Below are 23,578 nucleotides of genomic sequence, written 5' to 3' on the forward strand. Positions count from 1 at the left end.
CTCAGCAGAAGGGAGGAGGGACACTGAGGAGCTGACAATCATACTATCTAGGAAATGTCTCAGCAGCAGGGAGGAGGGACACTGAGGAGCTGACAATCATACTATCTAGGAAATGTCTCAGCAGCAGGGAGGAGGGGCACTGAGGAGCTGACAATAATACTATCTGGGAAAAGTCTCAGCAGCAGGGAGGAGGGACACTGAGGAGCTGACAATAATACTATTTGGGAAAAGTCTCAGCAGCAGGGAGGAGGGACACTGAGGAGCTGGCAATCATACTATCTGGGAAAAGTCTCAGCAGCAGGGAGGAGGGACACTGAGGATCTGACAATCATACTATCTGGGCAAAGCCTCAGCATCAGGGAGGAGGGACACTGAGGAGCTGGCAATCATACTATCAGGTCAAAGCCTCAGCAGCATGGAGGAGGGACACTGAGGAGCTGGCAATCATACTATCTGGGAAAAGTCTCAGCAGCAGGGAGGAGGGACACTGAGGATCTGACAATCAAACTAGCTGGGCAAATCCTCAACAGCAGGAAGGAGGGACACTGAGGAGCTGACAATCAAACTAACTAGGCAAAGCCTCAACAGCTGGGAGGAGGGACACTGAGGAGCTGACAATCATAATATCTGGGCAAAGCCTCAACAGCAGGGAGGAGGGACACTGAGGAGCTGACAATCAAACTAACTGGGCAAAGCCTCAACAGCAGGGAGGAGGGACACTGAGGAGCTGACAATCAAACTAACTGGGCAAAGCCTCAGCAGAAGGGAGGAGGGACACTGGGGAGCTGACAATCATACTATCTAGGAAATGTCTCAGCAGCAGGGAGGAGGGACACTGAGGAGCTGACAATCATACTATCTAGGAAATGTCTCAGCAGCAGGGAGGAGGGGCACTGAAGAGCTGACAATAATACTATCTGGGAAAAGTCTCAGCAGCAGGGAGGAGGGACACTGAGGAGCTGACAATAATACTATCTAGGAAATGTCTCAGCAGCAGGGAGGAGGGACACTGAGGAGCTGACAATCATACTATCTAGGAAATGTCTCAGCAGCAGGGAGGAGGGGCACTGAGGAGCTGACAATAATACTATCTGGGAAAAGTCTCAGCAGCAGGGAGGAGGGACACTGAGGAGCTGACAATAATACTATCTGGGAAAAGTCTCAGCAGCAGGGAGGAGGGACACTGAGGAGCTGACAATCATACTATCTGGGAAAAGTCTCAACAGCAGGGAGGAGGGACACTGAGGATCTGACAATCATACTATCTGGGCAAAGCCTCAGCAGCAGGGAGGAGGGACACTGAGGAGCTGGCAATCATACTATCTGGTCAAAGCCTCAGCAGCATGGAGGAGGGACACTGAGGAGCTGGCGATCAAACTAACTGAGAAAAGTCTCAGCAGCAGGGAGGAGGGACACTGTGGAGCTGGCAATCATACTATCTGGGAAAAGTCTCAGCAGCAGGGAGGAGGGACACTGAGGAGCTGAGAATCATACTATCTGGGCAAAGCCTCAGTAGCAGGGAGGAGGGACACTGAGGATCTGACAATCATACTATCTGGGAAAAGTCTCAGCAGCAGAGAGGAGGGACATTGAAGAGCTGTCAATCATACTAGGTGGGAAAAGCCTCAGCAACAGCAGGGAGAAGGGACGCTTAGGAGCTGACAATCAAACTAGCTGGGCAAAGCCTCAACAGCAGGGAGGAGGGACACTGAGGAGCTGGCAATCATGCTATCTGGGCAAAGCCCTCAGCAGCAGGGAGGAGGGACAGTGAGGAGCTGACAATCATAGTATCTGGGCAATACCTCAGCAGCAGGGAGGAGGGACACTGAGGAGCTGGCAATCATACTAGGTGGGAAAATCCTCAGCAACAGCAGGGAGGAGAGACACTGAGGAGCTGACAAACTAGCTGGGCAAAGCCTCAGCAGCAGGGAGGAGGGACACTGAGGGGCTGTCAATCATACTAGGCGGGACAATCCTCAGCAACAGCAGGGAGGAGAGACACTGAGGAGCTGACAATCAAATTAGGTGGGCAAAGCCTCAGCAGCAGGGAGGAGGGACACTGAGGAGCTGACAATCATGCTATCTGGGCAAAGCCTCAGCAGCAGCGAGGAGGGACACTGAGAATCTGACAATCATAGTATTTGGGCAAAACCTCAGCAGCAGGGAGGAGGGACACTGAGGAGCTGGCAATCATACTAGGTGGGAAAATCCTCAGCAACAGCAGGGAGGAGAGACACTGAGGAGCTGACAAACTAGCTGGGCAAAGCCTCAGCAGCAGGGAGGAGGGACACTGAGGGGCTGGCAATCAGGCTAGGTGGGCACAGATTGTGTTTAAACTTGGATCTGTTTAAGAAGATATTGTGCACCCATCCTAATATCCGGTCCAGCAGATATCTATAGATGTGATGTATTTTTTACCCCAATTCACATGATCAGGAAAGCATCAGCAGAGAAGCGTGCCACCATAGATTATCTCATTGGACCGCTATGTATTTATCCACGCGGGAGTTCACGAGCCGATTCATGGCAGAAAGCTGAACTTCAAGACTTCTCCGGTGGATTTTTCATGAAAATCAATCGATAATTTGCCTCTGGCAATTCACTAATATGTAAATATTCCTTAAAGGGGTTTCCAGGACTATGATGTTGATGACCTAACTTTAGTAAATTGGTGGCGGCTCAACTCCAGCACTGAACATTCCCTTTAATAAGGGCCTGGTGCTTGCTGAATCCGGCGCTGTTTTTCTTGTGCTCCTGCTCCTCTCCATTCCTGAGATACGTCCCCATCTTCAGTGTATCTATAGCTAGTCTTTTTATCTAAGTGGGCATGGTTAAGGTTTTTGAGGACCCCTCCCACTTGGCTAAGAAGATTACTTTTACATATATATATAAGATGGGGTCATATCTCAGCAATGGAGAGGAGCAGGAACATAAGAAGAACATTGCCGGATTCAGGAGAACAGCGGCATTTACAACAGTATGAAAGAAAGACATTTATGGCGGGTAACAGGAGACGATCCACTTAAATAAGTGCACCCCCACAGTTTACCACTGGAATATCAGACCTCTAAATACACATTTCCCAGATGTGACGTTTCCTGGGATCCAGGGAATAACATTATAAACTTGTTGTTTCCTTCGGACTCGGATATAAATAAATGCAGCGATTTATCCGCCCGCAGGTTACAGAATAGCCGCATTTCTGGAACCTAATTATAAGCGTCTTGTGTTTTTCTCCACTTATCCCCTCCAATCCGCCTGTCATTTCCTTCGCCATTCTGGTTCCCAATTGCCTTGTTTTCCAGCGAGTCGGGAGAAAGAGTGAGAACAGATAGTGGAAAATTACACGTAAATGTGTCAGCCGGGGCGAGCCGCCGGATCCTGCAGGGTCCGCGCCATTTATTATTGGGCACGGGATTCCGACCAGTGCCGGATCTCACCGAGCAAAAAAAAAAAAAAACCCCTCTACAGGCTGCAATTCACATCACAACCACCAGGTGGCCACATATAGACAAGTTTAGCATAAACCTTTCCTGACAGAGTATCATAAAATCATGTAAAGCTTGTCATATTGTGCCACTATTAGTTGAGCACTGTATGGTGGTACTATTTTGTAACAGTATGGTTCCATCTATTCGGCGGTCATATTAATTTAACTATTAGTTGATCACTGTATGACAGTATTATTTAGGAATAGTCATGTGGCAGCATCAGTTTGACTGTTATTTGAGCACTGTATGTCGGTATTATTTTAGAATGGTGTAGCTGCATCTGTTTGGGGACAATAGTTGTTGGACTATTAGTTGTGCGCTGTTATGTAGTATTATTTAGTAAAGGTATGGTGCATCTCTCTGGTGGTAATATTAGTTTGACTAGTAGTTGATCACTGTAGGCGGTATTATTTTAGGAATGGTTTGGTTGCACCTGATTGGTGGCAGTATTTCACTATTATTTCAGTACTACAATACAATATTATTTAGCAGTGGTATGGTTGCCTCTATTTGGTACCAGTATTAGTTTGACTATTAGTTGAGCACTGTATGGCAGTATTAGTTAGGAATGATGTGCTACACCTGTTCTGTGGCAGAATTAGCTTGACTATTAGTTGAGCACTGTTTGGCAGTATTAGTTAGGAATGATGTAGCTACACCTGTTCGGTGGCAGAATTAGCTTGACTATTAGTTGAGCACTGTATGATAGTATTAGTTAGGAGTGGTATGGCTACACTTGTTCAGTGGCAGAATTATCTTGACTGCTAGTTGAGCACTGTATTGCGGTAGTATTTCGTTATAGAATGGTTGCATCTATTTGGCGGCTGCATTAGTTTAACAATTAGTTGCGCACTATATGACAGTATTACTTAGGAATTGTGTGCTGGCACCAATGTAGTGGCAGTCTTAGTTTGACGATTAGCTGAGGACTGTATGTCAGTATTATTTAGGAATGGTATGGTTACATCTTCTCGATGGCAGAATTCATTGGACTATTAGTTCCGAGCTGTAATGCAGTATTATATAGGAACGGTATGGTTGCATCTGGCAGTAATATTAGTTTGACTGTTAGTTGAGCACTGTAGGCGGTATTACTTTAGGAATGGTTGTGTTACACCTGTTTGGTGGCAGTATTTGACTATTATTTCAGCACTATACTGCGGTATTATTTAGCAGTGGTCTGGTTACATATTGTTGGTGGCAGTATTAGTTTATTAGTCGAGCACTGTATGGCAGTATTATATGGGAGCGGCATGGCTGCACTTATTTGTTATCAGTTTGACTGTTATGTGAGCTGCGTATTGTGGTGTTATGCGGTTATAATATATGGGCACTGAATGGCGCTTACTTAGCGACAGCCTTATTTTTGCATTGTAAAGAGGTAAATAAACTATGAAATGAGTTATAACATATGATTTAATAATAAAATAATGATGTTACATTTTATTTGTAACGATTTGCCCCGTACTTCTCTAGGAAGGTGCTGCAACCAGTCAGTCTGTGTTATAGCGGCAGTCTTACATAGGACTGCAGCCAGATGCGCTGACGCATTCGGCTCTGCTGCATCTCCACCTTACAAAATGTCTGAGCCGTTCCAGGTGTCGTCGCGTCCTGACATTACACACGTCTCTTCTATACTCTTGCGCTGTAGCTCTCGCGGAGACCGTGCCACGGATTGCTGCCTCCGGAACATGTCATTAATGGATTTGCAGAACAGTCACCTTTTCCATCTGGAGCGTCTCATTTCCACTTTAATTTATATTCATAAACTCTGCGATAGGGACATTGTCTGAGGATAGTGAATTCTTTCAATATTTCATATCCAGCAGGCCCGGAATGAGTCAGGCTGCCGCGGTGTTTGCGGGTTACGTGTCTGAAGTCTATTAGCTTTGTGCAATGTGCAGACAGCCATTGGCGACGTGATACCTGCCGCGGTGGCGGAACCTTGTTAATCGCTTCATTGTAACGTTCCCGACAAACCTGGAGAAGACGAGGGAAGACGTACGGGATGAGTGCTGATTAGGAAGTCTGAAGAATGGTGACCCCGTCAAGACTTCACAAAAACTTATAATGAAAAGACTTTGATATGGTAAGAAAGTTCCCAAGTCTCCAGGATTGGAGAATTGACTCAATGCGTCGTTCCTCCTACGATTATCCATAAAGGGGTTTGTTCTGATTCGATGACCCGTCGTCATACAACCTATTATTAAATTCTGACTTAATAGAGGGGTCCGCTCTTCAGGATCTCCATCCGTCGGCCAAGGTGAGAAGTGTAAAGTATCTCTTGCCCTGGAAGACGCTTCAAGTCCTGTACCACACGGACAACCCGGTCACGTGAGTGGGGATTAGGCTTTGTCATCTGATTTTTGCCTAGAACTTCTCTATCAAAGAAAAAAAAAAGCTTAAAGGAAATGCTCCACTTATGGGGAACTCAATAGAAACTTTATGAAAAATAATTCTCAAGCAATGCCCTCCACAGCTATCATCAGAGCCGAATATGTTGGGTAAATTGGTCTTCATCCAGGGAAAGAAGTCATCCATTCATCCAGTCAAAACAATTGCTTTGAAAATCAGGAATGGAAAGAAGTGGGTTAACTGGGCCTCTGATGATGACTGATGGAAAAATCCAGGAGACCGAAGAATATACCGTTCCTCAGACTCCAGTGGTGGGATAGGGATCCAAAAATGTGACTACTATGGCTCAGACTCCTGTTGTGGGATAGGGCTTAAAAATGTGACTACTATGGCTCAGACTCCAGTTGTGGGATAGGGCTTCCAGAAGTGTGACTAGTATGGCTCAGACACCACTGGTGGAACAGGGCTCGAAAAATGTGACTACTATGACTTAGACTCCAGTGGTGGGATAGGGCTTAAAATTGTGACTACTGTGGCTCAGACTCCAGTTGTGGGATAGGGATCCAAAAATGTGACTACTATGGCTCAGACTCCAGTTGTGGGATAGGGATCCAAAAATGTGACTACTATGGCTCAGACTCCAGTTATGGGATAGGGCTTAAAAATGTGACTACTGTGGCTCAGACTCCAGTTGTGGGATAGGGATCCAAAAATGTGACTACTATGGCTCAGACTCCAGTTGTGGGAATAGGGATCCAAAAATGTGAGTACTATGGCCCAGACTCCTGTTGTGGGATAGGGCTTCCCAGAAGTGTGACTAGTATGGCTCAGACACCACTGGTGGGACAGGGCTCAAAAAATGTGACTACTATGGCTCAGACTCCAGCGGTGGGATAGGGCTTAAAATTGTGACTACTATGGCTCAGACTCCAGTTGTGGGATAGGGCTTAAAAATGTGACTACTGTGGCTCAGACTCCAGTTGTGGGATAGGGATCCAAAAATGTGACTACTATGGCTCAGACTCCAGTTGTGGGATAGGGATTAAAAATGTGACTACTATGGCTCAGACTCCAGTTGTGGGATAGGGATTAAAAATGTGACTACTATGGCTCAGACTCCAGTGGTGGGATAGGGATCCAAAAATGTGACTACTATGGGTCAGACTCCAGTTGTGGGATAGGGCTTCCCAATAGTGTGACTACTATGGCTCAGACTCCACTGGTGGGACAGGGCTCGAAAAATGTGACTAAACCAGTTCTGGCCTCCTCTTTTTAAGCCCCTCATGTTAGGGGTATCGTCTGCCCCTACGGCTCATGACCCCTTGAAGTCAACAAAAGCCAAGCTTTGAATAGTTAAAACCTGACAGAATGGGACCACCGAGTATTGAAACCTGGAGAGAACCAAAGACATCCCCTGTACATTGCAGCGTCAACTCCAAAAATGCCCCCTGAAGCCACGTCTGCCCGAGTCTCGTTTGGTGGTATTTGTAGACTGAATTTTCATGGCTGAACAGTGACGCACAAGTTGGAGATCACTGCCCAATTCCGAGCCTTAGACGGTGCAATATAATTTATTCTTCTACCATTTGGCCCATCTCGTGGATAAATCTGGATTTCATTAGTGTCAGGAGAACACGTCTCACCCTAGTCTGTAGGACCAGCTCTAATGGATGATCTAACAGGGTTGGATCTGTTAATTTAGTTTGGACTGGATACTTTAGTTCCAGGGAAGAAAGATCTTTCAGTTTACACTGAATTTGGGTTCCCTTTTCGGGGAAGGCTCCTTCGTTTTCCATAAGGGTAACAAGAACATTGAGTACAAGTGTGTCCAAATTCGTCAAACAACGAGGTGAGAGGCGCGTACAAATATGTTTGCCCTTAACGTCCCATAAATCCCCCCCCCCGCTGCACTAATGATGAGTGAGCATGCTTGGATAAGGTGTTATTTGAGCATGCTCGGGTGCTAACCGAGTGTCTTTGGCGTACTCAAATAATATGTTTGAGTCTCTCAGGGCTGTTCGACAGCTGCATGTGTTTGTGGCTGTCTAACAGCCGTGAGACATGCAGCTGCGGGGACTCACATATATTTGTCGAGCACACCATGGACACATCATTGGTACAACCGGAGAAGCCACATAGGAGCCCAAAAGGTCAGGGGGCCACATCTGCCTCCAAAGCAGGTGGAGTTGTGCATTCTGATGAGTTATTTGACTGCAGAGGTCCCATATATTGTTCCGGCACAGGGGGCCCATGTGTGTCAGTGCTCGAATATGTACATTATATCTGCAATGTCAGTTCTTGAAGTCGCCCAAATTCCTCATTCTCTTCCTTACTGCCCTCAATCGCGGCCTCTAGACGCGGATCCCACAGACATGATCCTTATACCATTACAGGAAATATTCCTTTCCGACGCGCCTGGCGGCGGCTCACAAGCCGAGAATCTGATAGATGAGTTCTAATTTAGGAACCGTGTGACCTTTAATGGATCCGTCCATCTTGTGGACAATCAATAAAACAGTTAAACCCTGTGGCCTTTAGAATGTGTTCTATGACTGGAAGCGGGAAAATCCGCAGATAAAACCTGCTCTAGTGATAATGCCGTCAGATGGCGGAGCTCAGGACTTCAGAGGGTAAGTTCAGTTTTCGGTGCTGCAGGTGAGTCCTGGACTTGTGGATGTTTCTGAAGACGTTGGACTTGTAGCTGCGTGGCATAAGTCGGGGGCTCACCGATAGTGAATGAAGCTGCATTTTGACCCAAAAGTGGTCGTGACCCAACTCTGATGCATTTCTGTGTGACCCCAATTTGCCATCATAACGTGCAATTGTGACGAGACGCGGTCATCTAAGGTCGTGCGGCCACAAGTTGCCCGGTAGTCCAATCTTTTTTATTTCTCCATTGACGCAGTCGTAGAAGGTTTTGTTTATTGCAAGACGACTTGAAGTTTCGAAAGACACTGTTCAATTTACCATTTTCTGAGACCCATTACTTTTTTTAATATTTTTCTGTCAATGGAGAGGTGTCATGGTGCCTTTTTTTGTCTTTCAGGTTGTTTTCATGTATACCACCTTTTTTTAATCCATTTTTATTGCATTGGGGTTGGGGGGGGGGGGGCAGAAAATAAAAAATGGCAATCCTGTTTTTTTTTCGCCCAAGTGGAATAAATACTGTATAGATCTAGCTCCATCCACTGCTGTTAGAGGCGGAAGTTGGTTTTATAATCCGTCCAACACCCACCGTGTATGGAGCGGCTGAGACCTCCTGAGTCTCCTCCTTACACCCCCTCACAACATATATCTATTTTATATGGTCACAAATGGGTTAATCCGTATATTGAGATCTTTATTTTGTTGCTTGAATTTCCAAATTTATGTCTTCAATGTAATCAAACGACCACAATCAGGAGGGAGGAAAAAAAACGGTCAAATAATGGCTGGATCACATTTCAGCATATACAGTACCATCCATCAGAGGTATCAAGAGCGCAATAAATGGCGCAGAAACCAAAAGAAAGAGTCAGGAGGGTGGACAGGCCCTCATTTCCACCATATAGTTAACTATAGTAAGAGACCACTCCAGAAAACCGGCATAAAACACTTTGAAAAGTCATAAATTTTGCAACTTTTGGCGTTTTCATTGCCAGTCTTGACCGACCAGCTCTGCCAAAGACGAACATGAGCGAAACGGGGTGCGGTGGTGCCAACCGGCCAATCCAATTTAGTGGAGTAACTCAAGCCAGAACTATACCAGTTCCCAACAGGAGTAAAGTTCCTGGTGAGGAGCACGGAGGCGCATGCTGCTGAGAAGTTGCCCCAAATTAAGTGGTGTTTGCCTCTCAATGAATTTGGCGCATTCTGACCTCAAATTCCTCTTCGTTATGACTAGCCTGTGGAATGCCAGACTTAATGCATCAGGTCCTACATTTCCCCTGATGCTGGAAAAGAAAGCAAAAAATTAGAAATATATTTAAGGTCTGAAAACTTAATGTGTTGCGCAGTTAGGCAAACCCTTTTCTAAACACCTTGAGTTTTAAGATCCCCATCTCTTGGCCGGAATGGACAGCGTTACTGAGGAGCGTCTCTCACTTTGGAGGAGCCATTCTGTCCTGTACAGACATTGCATTGATGTGAATGAACATTGTGTAATTCTACATTTCCCCTCTGGGGGTGCTGCAGGGAAAGTGATCACTTGCTGCCAGGTTTAGCCATGACTGGTCCCTGGAGATCCCGCCAGGAGGACACTTTGTGATCAGCGTATTGTCAAGTGACCAGTCTAACTAGTAATTGTCCAAAGTGGAGGACCTTTTATATGTCCAGGCTTGTTCTACAGAACAATTACTGTATATTATTTTCTAGTGAGGCTTCTTCTAATGATACAGAATATTAAAACGCCGGTGTCGCGCCATTTGTGCTGTATTGGAATCGCTTGGTCGTTATCGTTGTTTTTCTTGCCATTTCTGGAGCAGAACATTTTCATAGACCCTTGGTGAGATGTTGGGATGTTGGTGACCTACACGTTTAATCATCATCTTTACAAATGAGATATTTTCTATATTCCAGGGAGATCTACAGAGAATAAACATTCAGCTGGACTTCGGAGATGGGAGCGCTGTGTCCTACGCAAATTTTAGCAAGATCGAGGATGGTATCCGGCACATATATAAGAATCCTGGAATATATCAAGTCACAGCCTACGCGGAAAATAACGTTGGCATCGACAGCAACGTCCTCTATCTTCATGTCACTTGTAAGTTTGCTACTTTTCCTACTAAAAAAAAACAATATATGTATATTAAAGAGGACCTGTCAACTGATCAAAAAAAGTTAGAAATCCTGAAGAAATCCTTCCCCTGATTCTGCCACTTTTTTCCATTTTGTGCTGCGTCACTCCATTGCAGAGATATTTATATTTGTTTTTTTGTTGCCCAGTATGTGAAATCTCTACTTGTAGTGCAACTGAGCTTCATCGTCTTCCCCTTCCCAGATGGCGCCAATCACAACTTGGCAGCTGATCTAACAGTCCCAGAACTGTCTGAGCGCTGATTGGCAACATCTGGGAGGGAGGGGTGAAGAAGAAGACGCTGAAGAAACACCCAGAGATTTCACATGGTGCGCTTCAAAAAGCAAGAAATATAAATATCTCAGCATTGGAGTGATGCAGCGCAAAACGGAAAACAGTGACAGAATCAAGGGAGCTCAAGGATTTTAAAAATATATTTACCGGTAATTATTTTTTGTGCAAATGTGAAATATTTTTTTTTGTTTGACAACTATTCAGTCTGACCTACAAGGCTGTTTTTTTTTTTTGCTCTGGTCTGCTTTATGGATCGGCACATGTACTCTTTAGTTTCTATAAAAGCTCAAAAAAAGGCTCAGATCGGGTGCTGTACGTTATGAGTCGCAGATTGAATTCATTTATTTTTTCTTATGTTGATTTCTGTTAAAATGTTTCCAAAGTTACAAAGTATTTTATAGAAATTGAGCCTGTAATCGCTAATGTGGAATAAACCGCGAAAAAGGAACATGAGAAAAAGCCCAACAATGGCTTTATAACGTTTGCTTCACGGGAACTTGTCACGTTGTACATACAGTCCGGCCTGTGGAAAGTGAGCCGAGTGATACTCTGTATATTCAGTTTTTGTATCAGGGAATGTCTAAATATTTGAAAGTTTCTGGTAGGATTTTCTAGAGAAGGAAAAGAGAAACATGGCAGAAACAGCGCCACCTCTATATATGAGTTGTATCTGGTATTGTAGCTATGTGTTGTGAATTCTGTGGCAGAGTTCACTCCTGTGGTCACAAGTGGTACTTCGGCTGATTCTCTCTGGGAGCTTCCGTTTGTGGAGGAAAGTGGTACTGCAGCTTCTGAGTTTCCTCCCTCAGGTGATCTGGTGAGGTCGTTAGCTGCTTCTCTACTTAACTCCACCTGATGCTTTGATCCATGCTTCCTGTCAATGTTCCAGTGTTGGACTTGTGTTTCTCTGGATCATTCCTGTGGCCTGCTGCTCTGCATAGCTAAGTGCTTCTTTGCTATTTGTTGCTATTTTTTCTGTCCAGCTTGTCTATTTGTTTTGCTGGAAGCTCTGGGACACAAAGGGTGTACCTCCATGCCGTTAGTTCGGTATGGAGGGTCTTTTTGCCCCCTTTGCGTGGTTTTCTTTAGGGTTTTGTGTAGACCGCAAAGTTACCTTTCCTATCCTCGTTCTGTCTAGAATATCGGGCCTCACTTTGCTGAATCTATTTCATCCCTACGTTTGTCTTTTCATCTTACTCACAGTCATTATATGTGGGGGGCTGCCTTTTCCTTTGGGGTATTTCTCTGAGGCAAGGTAGGCTTATTTTTCTATCTTCAGGCTAGTTAGTTTCTCAGGCTGTGCCGAGTTGCATAGGGAGCGTTAGGCGCAATCCACAGCTGCCTCTAGTTGTGTTTGGAGAGGATCAGGAATTGCGGTTTACAGAGTTTCCACGTCTCAGAGCTCGTTCTAATATTTTTGGGTTATTGTCAGATCACTGTATGTGCTCTGTTCGCTATGTACATTGTGTTACTGAATTGTCTATCACAACAGTACAGGAAGCCAAAGTACTAATGATTCTCAATAGAGGGAAAAAAGAAGTTCTGAGACCATTTTTTTTCTCTGCACTGTGATTTGTCTTTTTTTTCCCCTAGACATTTGGGTGGTTCAGGACACAGGTGTTACAATGGACATTAAAGGTCTGTCTTCATGTGTAGATCAGCTCACGGCAAGAGTTCAAGATATTCAAAATTTTGTGGTTAAGAATTCTTTGTTAGAACCGAGAATTCCTATTCCAGATTTGTTTTTTGGAGATACAACTAAATTTCTGAGTTTCAAGAATAATTGTAAACTGTTTCTGGCTTTGAAACCTCACTCCTCTGGTGACCCAGCGCAACAGGTTAGGATCGTCATTTCTTTTTTGTGTGGTGACCCTCAGGACTGGGCATTTTCTCTTGCGTCAGGAGATCCTGCATTGAGTGATATCGATGCGTTTTTCCTGGCGCTTGGATTGCTGTACGATGAGCCTAATTCAGTAGATCAGGCAGAAAAAAATTTGCTGGCTCTTTGTCAGGCTCAGGATGAGATAGAGCTATATTGCCAGAAATTTAGAAAATGGTCCGTGCTCACTCAATGGAATGAATCTGCGCTTGCAGCAATATTCAGAAAGGGTCTCTCTGAAGCCCTTAAGGATGTCATGGTGGGATTTCCTATGCCCGCTGGTTTGAATGAGTCTATGTCTTTGGCCATTCAGATCGGTCGACGCTTGCGTGAGCGTAAATCTGTGCACCATTTGGCGGTATTACCTGAGATTAAACCTGAGCCTATGCAGTGCAGTAGGACTATGACCAGAGTTGAACGGCAAGAACACAGACGTCTGAATGGTCTGTGTTTCTACTGTGGTGATTCCACTCATGCTATCTCTGATTGTCCTAAGCGCACTAAGCGGTTCGCTAGGTCTGCCACCATTGGTACTGTACAGTCAAAATTTCTTCTGTCCGTTACCTTGATCTGCTCTTTGTCATCATATTCTGTCATGGCGTTTGTGGATTCAGGCGCTGCCCTGAATTTGATGGACTTGGATTATGCTAAACGTTGTGGGTTTTTATTGGAGCCCTTGCAGTGTCCTATTCCATTGAGAGGAATTGATGCTACACCTTTGGCCAAGAATAAGCCTCAATATTGGACCCAGCTGACCATGTGCATGGCTCCTGCACATCAGGAGGTTATTCGCTTTCTGGTGTTGCATAATCTGCATGATGTGGTCGTGTTGGGGTTGCCATGGCTACAAGCCCATAATCCAGTATTGGATTGGAATTCCATGTCGGTATCCAGCTGGGGTTGTCAGGGGGTACATGGTGATGTTCCATTTCTGTCAATTTCGTCATCCACCCCTTCTGAGGTTCCAGAGTTCTTGTCTGATTACCGGGATGTATTTGATGAGCCCACGTCCGATGCCCTGCCTCCACATATGGATTGTGATTGTGCTATCAATTTGATTCCTGGTAGTAAATTCCCAAAAGGTCGACTGTTTAATTTATCCGTGCCTGAGCACACCGCTATGCGCAGTTATGTGAAGGAATCCCTGGAGAAGGGGCATATTCGCCCGTCATCGTCGCCATTAGGAGCAGGGTTTTTTTTTGTAGCCAAGAAGGATGGTTCGCTGAGACCGTGTATAGATTACCGCCTTCTTAATAAGATCACTGTTAAATTTCAGTACCCCTTGCCATTGTTATCTGATTTGTTTGCTCGGATTAAGGGGGCTAGTTGGTTCACTAAGATAGATCTTCGTGGTGCGTATAATCTGGTGAGAATCAGGCAAGGCGATGAATGGAAAACTGCATTTAATACGCCCGAGGGTCATTTTGAGTATCTAGTGATGCCGTTCGGACTTGCCAATGCTCCATCAGTGTTTCAATCCTTTATGCATGACATCTTCCGTGAGTACCTGGATAAATTCCTGATTGTGTACTTGGATGACATATTGATCTTCTCGGATGATTGGGAGTCTCATGTGAAGCAGGTCAGAACGGTTTTTCAGGTCCTGCGTGCTAATTCTTTGTTTGTGAAGGGATCAAAGTGTCTCTTTGGTGTGCAGAAGGTTTCATTTTTGGGGTTCATCTTTTCCCCTTCTACTATCGAGATGGATCCGGTTAAGGTCCAAGCCATCCATGATTGGACTCAGCCGACATCTCTGAAAAGTCTGCAAAAGTTCCTGGGCTTTGCTAATTTTTATCGTCGCTTCATCTGCAATTTTTCTAGTGTTGCCAAACCATTGACCGATTTGACCAAGAAGGGTGCTGATTTGGTCAATTGGTCTTTTGCTGCTGTGGAAGCTTTTCAAGAGTTGAAGCGTCGTTTTTCTTCTGCCCCTGTGTTGTGTCAACCAGATGTTTCTCTTCCGTTCCAGGTCGAGGTTGATGCTTCTGAGATTGGAGCAGGTGCTGTTTTGTCACAGAGAGGTTCTGGTTGCTCAGTGATGAAACCATGCGCTTTCTTTTCCAGGAAGTTTTCGCCTGCTGAGCGAAATTATGATGTGGGCAACCGAGAGTTGCTGGCCATGAAGTGGGCATTCGAGGAGTGGCGTCATTGGCTTGAAGGAGCTAAGCATCGCGTGGTGGTATTGACTGATCATAAGAACTTGACTTATCTCGAGTCTGCCAAGCGCTTGAATCCTAGACAGGCTCGTTGGTCGTTGTTTTTTGCCCGTTTTGACTTTGTGATTTCGTACCTTCCGGGCTCTAAAAATGTGAAGGCGGATGCTCTGTCTAGGAGTTTTGTGCCCGACTCTCCGGGTTTATCTGAGCCGGCGGGTATCCTCAAGGAAGGAGTAATTGTGTCTGCCATCTCCCCTGATTTGCGGCGGGTGCTGCAAAAATTTCAGGCTGATAAACCTGATCGTTGCCCAGCGGAGAAACTGTTTGTCCCTGATAGGTGGACGAATAGAGTTATCTCTGAACTTCATTGTTCGGTGTTGGCTGGTCATCCTGGAATCTTTGGTACCAGAGAGTTAGTGGCTAGATCCTTTTGGTGGCCCTCTCTGTCGCGGGATGTGCGTACTTTTGTGCAGTCCTGTGGGATTTGTGCTCGGGCTAAGCCCTGCTGTTCTCGTGCCAGTGGGTTGCTTTTGCCCTTGCCGGTCCCGAAGAGGCCTTGGACACATATCTCTATGGATTTTATTTCTGACCTTCCCGTTTCTCAAAAGATGTCAGTCATTTGGGTGGTCTGTGATCGCTTTTCTAAGATGGTCCATCTGGTACCCTTGTTTAAATTGCCTTCCTCCTCTGATTTGGTGCCTTTGTTCTTCCAGCATGTGGTTCGTTTGCATGGCATTCCAGAGAATATTGTTTCTGACAGAGGTTCCCAGTTTGTTTCGAGGTTTTGGCGAGCCTTTTGTGGTAGGATGGGCATTGACTTGTCTTTTTCCTCGGCTTTCCATCCTCAGACTAATGGCCAGACCGAACGAACCAATCAGACCTTGGAAACATATCTGAGATGCTTTGTTTCTGCTGATCAGGATGACTGGGTGTACTTTTTGCCTTTGGCTGAGTTCGCCCTTAATAATCGGGCCAGCTCGGCTACCTTGGTTTCGCCGTTTTTCTGCAATTCTGGGTTCCATCCTCGTTTCTCTTCAGGACAGGTTGAGTCTTCGGACTGTCCTGGTGTGGATACTGTGGTGGACAGGTTGCAGCAGATTTGGACTCAGGTAGTGGACAATTTGACCTTGTCCCAGGAGAAGGCTCAACTTTTCGCTAATCGCAGACGCCGTGTGGGTCCCCGACTTCGTGTTGGGGATCTGGTTTGGTTATCTTCTCGTCATATTCCTATGAAGGTTTCCTCTCCTAAGTTTAAACCTCGTTTTATTGGTCCATATAGGATTTCTGAGGTTCTTAATCCTGTGTCTTTTTGTCTGACCCTTCCAGATTCTTTTTCCATACATAACGTATTCCATAGGTCATTGTTGCAGAGATACGTGGCACCTATAGTCCCATCTGTTGAGCCTCCTGCCCCGGTTTTGGTGGAGGGGGAATTGGAGTATATTGTGGAGAAGATTTTGGATTCTCGTGTTTCAAGACGGAAACTCCAGTATCTGGTTAAATGGAAGGGTTATGCTCAGGAAGATAATTCCTGGGTTTTTGCCTCTGATGTCCATGCTCCCGATCTTGTTCGTGCCTTTCATGTGGCTCATCCTGGTCGGCCTGGGGGCTCTGGTGAGGGTTCGGTGACCCCTCCTCAAGGGGGGGGTACTGTCTGGGAGCTTCCGTTTGTGGAGGAAAGTGGTACTGCAGCTTCTGAGTTTCCTCCCTCAGGTGATCTGGTGAGGTCGTTAGCTGCTTCTCTACTTAACTCCACCTGATGCTTTGATCCATGCTTCCTGTCAATGTTCCAGTGTTGGACTTGTGTTTCTCTGGATCATTCCTGTGGCCTGCTGCTCTGCATAGCTAAGTGCTTCTTTGCTATTTGTTGCTATTTTTTCTGTCCAGCTTGTCTATTTGTTTTGCTGGAAGCTCTGGAATGCAAAGGGTGTACCTCCGTGCCGTTAGTTCGGTACGGAGGGTCTTTTTGCCCCCTTTGCGTAGTTTTCTTTAGGGTTTTGTGTAGACCGCAAAGTTATCTTTCCTATCCTCGTTCTGTCTAGAATATCGGGCCTCACTTTGCTGAATCTATTTCATCCCTACGTTTGTCTTTTCATCTTACTCACAGTCATTATATGTGGGGGGCTGCCTTTTCCTTTGGGGTATTTCTCTGAGGCAAGGTAGGCTTATTTTTCTATCTTCAGGCAAGTTAGTTTCTCAGGCTGTGCCGAGTTGCATAGGGAGCGTTAGGCACAATCCACAGCTGCCTCTAGTTGTGTTTGGAGAGGATCAGGAATTGCGGTTTACAGAGTTTCCACGTCTCAGAGCTCGTTCTAATATTTTTGGGTTATTGTCAGATCACTGTATGTGCTCTGATCGCTATGTACATTGTGTTACTGAATTGTCTATCACAACAGCTATGCTCCATGGAACTGAATGGGGTGGAGCTGCAATACCACACATAAACTACAAACAGGGGAGGCGCTGTGTAAGCATCACTATATGGGTGATAGGAGAGCCAGGTATCCCTGATGGATGGGACCCTCCATATTCATAAGAACAAAGGAATTGAGGCGCCTTTGGCATTTTATTTACTTTTTTGCACAGCGCCACTGCAGTCTAGGAAAGAGAGCTCTGCTGTGAAGAAAAGGCTCCAAAAAGAGCACTGAAGTTGAGAAACCAGAGATAAGATCTCTACCAAATACCCCTTCAGCTTTAAAGAGGTTGTTGTCCCATGTACAGCATATATTATAGAGTGAGTGAGCATGTGTGACCACCACTGCATTAATTGTCTATAGACGTGGTGGTCTTTAATTCTCACTCTTCCATCCTTCAGATCAGCGACTTTGAGCCTCTCATTTTCAGGATCGGTGGGGGCCTTGACAGTGACACATGTATCAGCTATAGCGATGGGTGGACCCGTTGGACTGAACTTTTAAAAATGTTGGTTCGGGAATGGTACCCAAACCCGGACTCCATTCACATTAATGAGGGAGGGGTGGGGGTGAACATTCAACATTTCCCACACTGTCAGCTGAGCAAAGCTCATCTAATAGATGCCTCTTTTAATGGGGTGGCTGCGGGCTGCTATTTTTAGGCTGTGGAGGGCCAATATCCATGGCCCCTTCCCAGTCTGAGAATATCAGCCCTCAGCTGTCTGCTTTCCACGCCATTTTTTAAAATCATTTATTTAAATCATTTAAAAAAATGATGTGGGAACACCTCAATTTTTCATAACTAGCTAAGATAAAGCTGACAGCTGAGAGTTGTAGCCCACAGCTGTCAGCTTTACCTCCTCTGGATATCAAGATTAAAGGGGACTACACACCATTTTTTTAAAAAGTATTTATTTTTTTGTTTCATACAGTGTGCCACCAGCATATCACTGCTATACCAATACTTGACATGGCTGTGATGGAGCCGGAAGTGCCCGAACAGTCAAAGCTTGTTGTTTGGCGGTGCTGCAGCCTTTCAACAAACTTTATTCGGGCGCCCAAACCTGAGCAGTAACATGGACTTCTAGGAGAAGTCCGTGTTCAGGGTTTGCGCACAGACACTAGGTGTCCAGTACGGACCCCGAACTTTACTGTTCAGGGTCTCCCATCCCTAATCAGCTATCCTGCGGATAGGCAACAAAAAAGTTGTAAATTGGACAAGTCCTTTAATTTTTAGCCATAATAGCCCCTTATACCTTTATGCATATTAATGTATAAAGTTCTGTGTTCCATTGGAGAAGCCGGATAATCCTGAATGTCCAGCTATTTTAGACCCCAATTCGACAGATCCCATTGAGATCCATTGAGCACTGATGGTGACATGTGCCATGCAAGAGAGCCAGCACTGAGTTACATGAACCAAAACTTAATATTTTCACATTTCTAACAAAAATAATAAAAAAATAAATAACTAAACAGAAAAAAAACGCAATAAAAAAAAGGAAATAACAAAATAGAAAAAAAAAAATCAGAAACATCTGTTAATACTTTCCAAGGGGTTAAAAAGTTTGAAAAGTTTCTTCGAGCTCCGCAGGTTCTGGGATATTTCCCACCAGCCGTCTTCATCATCCCGACATTGTGTCGTACATTTTAAACAATTTGTGCGGAGCTGTTAATATACTAAGAAATGGTAACCAAGGTGTTTTACGGCTCCCCGTTATCCCACTGAAGGGTGAAATGTGCCCTGGAACTTTATCACAGTAATAATTCCAGCACAAATCAATCATGTCCGCCTCTAACTACCTGTTATTAAAGCAGTTACTGTTCTTGGCGTCACCTTGCTCCATTAAATAACAAAAGGAGCCGTTAGCCGGAAAGTATCAAACTCATTTCCTTCGGCTTGTTTCATTTTATTACCTAAATCAAAGTTTACTGGTAAAATTTCACCTCTTAGCAAAGATGTCTGACAGCCGGTTACTTCTCATTTGTACCAGTCAAGGTTCACCTGCCTCCACCAGTGCATCGATGGGTCCCCCGTTACCTTTCCTCTAGGCTTGGCATATCTTGGGTGGTTCAAGATCATCAGATTTACAAAAACTAACAAATATGATTTTGTGATACTCTTTCAGGGGATGTTTCTGCTTTATGTTTCTCTCTGTGGCCCCCCAGTGGTTGAGATAAGGATTGCAGCTTGGATACAATTTAGCAATAATGTATTGAATTTGTATGATGAGAAACTGAAGTCTTAAATAATTAAATACATGGAAAAGGTAATCCTGGACACATCTGTAGTTCTTTAATGTGGAATCCAAAGGAATGAGCTTAGGTTAAAAAAAAGCCTTAGTGGGAAATGGAGTTACAATAAGGGCATATAGCATGGTTACTATGCATCTGCACAATAGGCATCCACTATTTGACTCTGTGCATGATCCAGTATGTTAAGAATCAGGCAGGAGAATGCAGCTCTGTATACTGAATGATAACAGGAATACAAATGTTCCACCAGTCTGTCTGCCTTTTCACCCAGTATGGTAATACAATGTGACATTTATGTTCTGCAGAGTCAAAAAGTAATTGACTGCACTAAATATTTCAACCAACAAGCGGCACTTGAGAGATTTTCATGATGCGTTTGGTTTAAAGAGCATTATGCTGTTTGTTACACGTAGATAGTCTTAGGCTCAACAGCACGCCATGTGGTTAAAGTGCAGAACTGCAAGTAAAATGCATCACTGCAAAACATAAAATGTCATGAGTTGTGTCTTACAGAAAATGACAAAAAAAGCAAAATGTGGGAATATAATTAATATACCCCATTGCCATAGGTCCTATGTTTGTCCTTTTAGATTGTATTGTTACTCTAATGCTTCAGTATCCTCAAGAGGAAGAAACCCTCTCCAATTTAATGGAAGAGAAAAAGATTCTCCCCTACTTCCTGTAGAGAAACAAAACCAAGCACCAGTGGAGGATGGCACCAGAGAGATCACGTACAATCCCATCGCTGTCACCACTTGTAATGAACCCGCACCTTACCACCCCGCTTGACGTCACTATTACGTCAGACAGATCATGTAATGCAGTCTCCTCACTTTCCCCAACTTGACGTTCTGCACCCCCTGAGGACACACAAGATCAGCTTGATGCAGTTTTACACAGACATCCCCTATGCACACAGGCCCTGGGTGGCACAGAGAGTGATAGTATGTGACCCACGCAGTCACTGACGTGGCACCACACTCGCTCACAACCCTAACAGGCTGAGAGGCCCCTTTCACTAGCACCAGTGAAACAGCATCTAGCCAGCCGGGCAGTCCTGCCACCAGTTCCTCATTAGATCTAAGCCTGGTCCATTTACGGGAGTGTATCAGGCCAGAAACCAACCCCGGTAGCATGGAAAGATAAGCCGTGTAACGGACGTGTGGATTTAGATAAGAGCATCCCAAGGTTAAAAGATCTATGTAATTGCCTTAAGGGCACACTTGACAATACACTATATACACAATGGCTATAGATATACAATGGTAGGCTGGGCCGCAGGCAGCATGTGCTGCCCACTGGTTCCTATGTCCGTCATAGCATGCTACTCGATGTGACCCACCTTTAGAAGTCAACCACATGCATAACAGAGAGAGAGACCACATGGCCTTACACTAGCCTTTATCCCCTTTGGGTCACTCCACTCCTGCCCTCTGTGCCGAACCTAAAGCCTCTTCCCTTGCCTCTAGCAGCTACAATTTCCAAAACTTAAGATGGATCATAACTCCTTAATGGACAATCCTAAGGAGGAGGTTTTGTCACCATTGAATCCAGCCGAGCCCCTGCTATGCATTGAGACTAAACACAGCTTTGCTATCTGGTTCCTACTAGCCATTCTACGTAACTCCCTACCTTGTGGTGCTAGAATGGATCGAGACCCTGGAAGCTGTTCAGCCCATTCCAGAGATCTCGAAAATGTAACCGGAGTGTAGCCAGGACGTACGATAAGTCCATCTTCGTCTTATGAAATCATAGCTGTCAGAACAAAGAAGTTAGACAGTATGGTATCCACATGGCAAGCAAGCCTTTTGTTCTGAGCTTAGCTGGCTCAAGGTGTGAGATCTGTCACAACTTTTTGATGCAGGATTCTCATAGGGCTGCACACTGAAGGGAGGTTTATATATATATATATATATATATATATATATATATATTCTTCACAGCACCTACGTCCTGTAGAGATACACAGACTTGCCCCAACTTCATGTAAAGACACAGGCATGCTTCCACTTCCTGTAGATAGACACATACATTTCCCCAATGCCTGTAGAGAAACACAGAGACGCCCTCACATCTTGTAGAGGGACAAAGACACGCCCTCTTATCCTGAAGAGGGACACAGACAAACCCCCCACATCCTGTAAAGGGACATAGACATGCCCTCACATCCTGTATAGGAACACAGATACCCCCCCACATCCTGTACAGGGACACAGACTCATCCCCTCATCCTGTAAAGGGACATGGACACGCCCTTACATCTTGTAGACCGACACAGACATGCCCCCACATCCTTTAGAGAAACAGACATGCTCCCAGATCCTGTAGAGGGACACATACATGCCCCCACATCCTGTAGAGGGACACAGACACGCCCCCACATCCTGTAGAGGGATACAGACATGCCCTCACATCCTGCAGAGGGACACATACATGCCCCCACATCCTGTAGAGGGACACAGACACGCCCCCACATCCTGTAGAGGGATATAGACACGCCCCCACATCCTGTAGAGGGACACAGACATGCCCTCACATCCTGTAGAGAGGCACAGACACGTCCTCGCATTCTGTAGAGAAAGTGACACACTCCCACATCCTGTAGAGGGATACAGACATGCCCTCACATCCTGTAGAGGGATACAGACATGCCCTCACATCCTGTAGAGAGACTGTTATGAACAGGTGATTCAGAACCACAATGGACCTAGTGGTTAAGAGCACACAAAGTGACCTGATAGTTACTAACATATGACGAGCTCTGAGACGTGGGAACTCTGCTGACCGCAATCCCTAATCCTATCATACCACACTAGAGGTAGCCGTGGATTGCGCCTAACGCTCCCTATGCAACTCGGCACAGCCCGAGAAACTAACCAGCCCTGAAGATAGAAAAATAAGCCTACCTTGCCTCAGAGAAATTCCCCAAAGGAAAAGGCAGCCCCCCACATAGAATGACTGTGAGTTAAGATGAAAATACAAACACAGAGATGAAATAGATTTAGCAAAGTGAGGCCCGACTTACTGAATAGACCGAGGATAGGAAAGATAGCTTTGCGGTCAGCACAAAAACCTACAAACAACCACGCAGAGGGGTAAAAAGACCCTCCGCACCGACTAACGGTACGGAGGTGCTCCCTCTGCGTCTCAGAGCTTCCAGCAAGCAAGAAAAACCAATATAGCAAGCTGGACAGAAAATATAGCAAACAAAAGTAACACAAGCAGAACTTAGCTTATGCAGGGCAGACAGGCCACAAGAACGATCCAGGAGAGAGTCAGACCAATACTGGAACATTGACTGGAGGCCAGGAACAAAGAACTAGGTGGAGTTAAATAGAGCAGCACCTAACGACTTAACCTCATCACCTGAGGAAGGAAACTCAGAAGCCGCAGCCCCACTCACATCCACCAGCGGAAGCTCATAGACAGAACCAGCCGAAGTACCACTCATGACCACAGGAGGGAGCTTGACCACAGAATTCACAACAGTACCCCCTCTTGAGGAGGGGTCACCGAACCCTCACCAGAGCCCCCAGGCCGACCAGGATGGGCCAAATGAAAGGCACGAACCAGATCAGCAGCATGAACATCAGAGGCAAAGACCCAGGAATTATCTTCCTGACCATAACCCTTCCACTTAACCAGGTACTGAAGTTTCCGTCTCAAAATACGGGAATCCAAAATCTTCTCCACTATATACTCCAACTCCCCCTCAACCAAAACCGGGGCAGGAGAATCAACGGATGGAACCACAGATGCCACGTATCTCCGCAACAATGACCTATGGAATACGTTATGGATGGAAAAAGAAGCTGGAAGGGTCAAACGAAAAGACACAGGATTAAGAACCTCAGAAATCCTATACGGACCAATGAAACGAGGCTTAAACTTAGGAGAGGAAACTTTCATAGGAATATGTTATGAACAGGTAATTCAGAACCACAATGGACATTGAA

At 45.3% G+C, this 23,578-nt stretch overlaps 1 protein-coding gene across 1 annotated transcript in view; it reads left to right on the forward strand.

Annotated features, from left to right (window-relative positions):
• SORCS3 (sortilin related VPS10 domain containing receptor 3) overlaps nt 1–23,578 on the forward strand; it is a 770,211-nt gene that overhangs the window by 690,039 nt on the left and 56,594 nt on the right. The window contains exon 19 of the mRNA XM_069754246.1: nt 10,404–10,590. Coding sequence (XP_069610347.1) covers nt 10,404–10,590 — 187 coding nt within the window. The remainder of the gene's footprint in view (nt 1–10,403; nt 10,591–23,578) is intronic.

This window comes from Ranitomeya imitator, chromosome 2 (genome assembly GCF_032444005.1).
Source record: "Ranitomeya imitator isolate aRanImi1 chromosome 2, aRanImi1.pri, whole genome shotgun sequence".
NCBI lineage: Eukaryota > Metazoa > Chordata > Amphibia > Anura > Dendrobatidae > Ranitomeya > Ranitomeya imitator.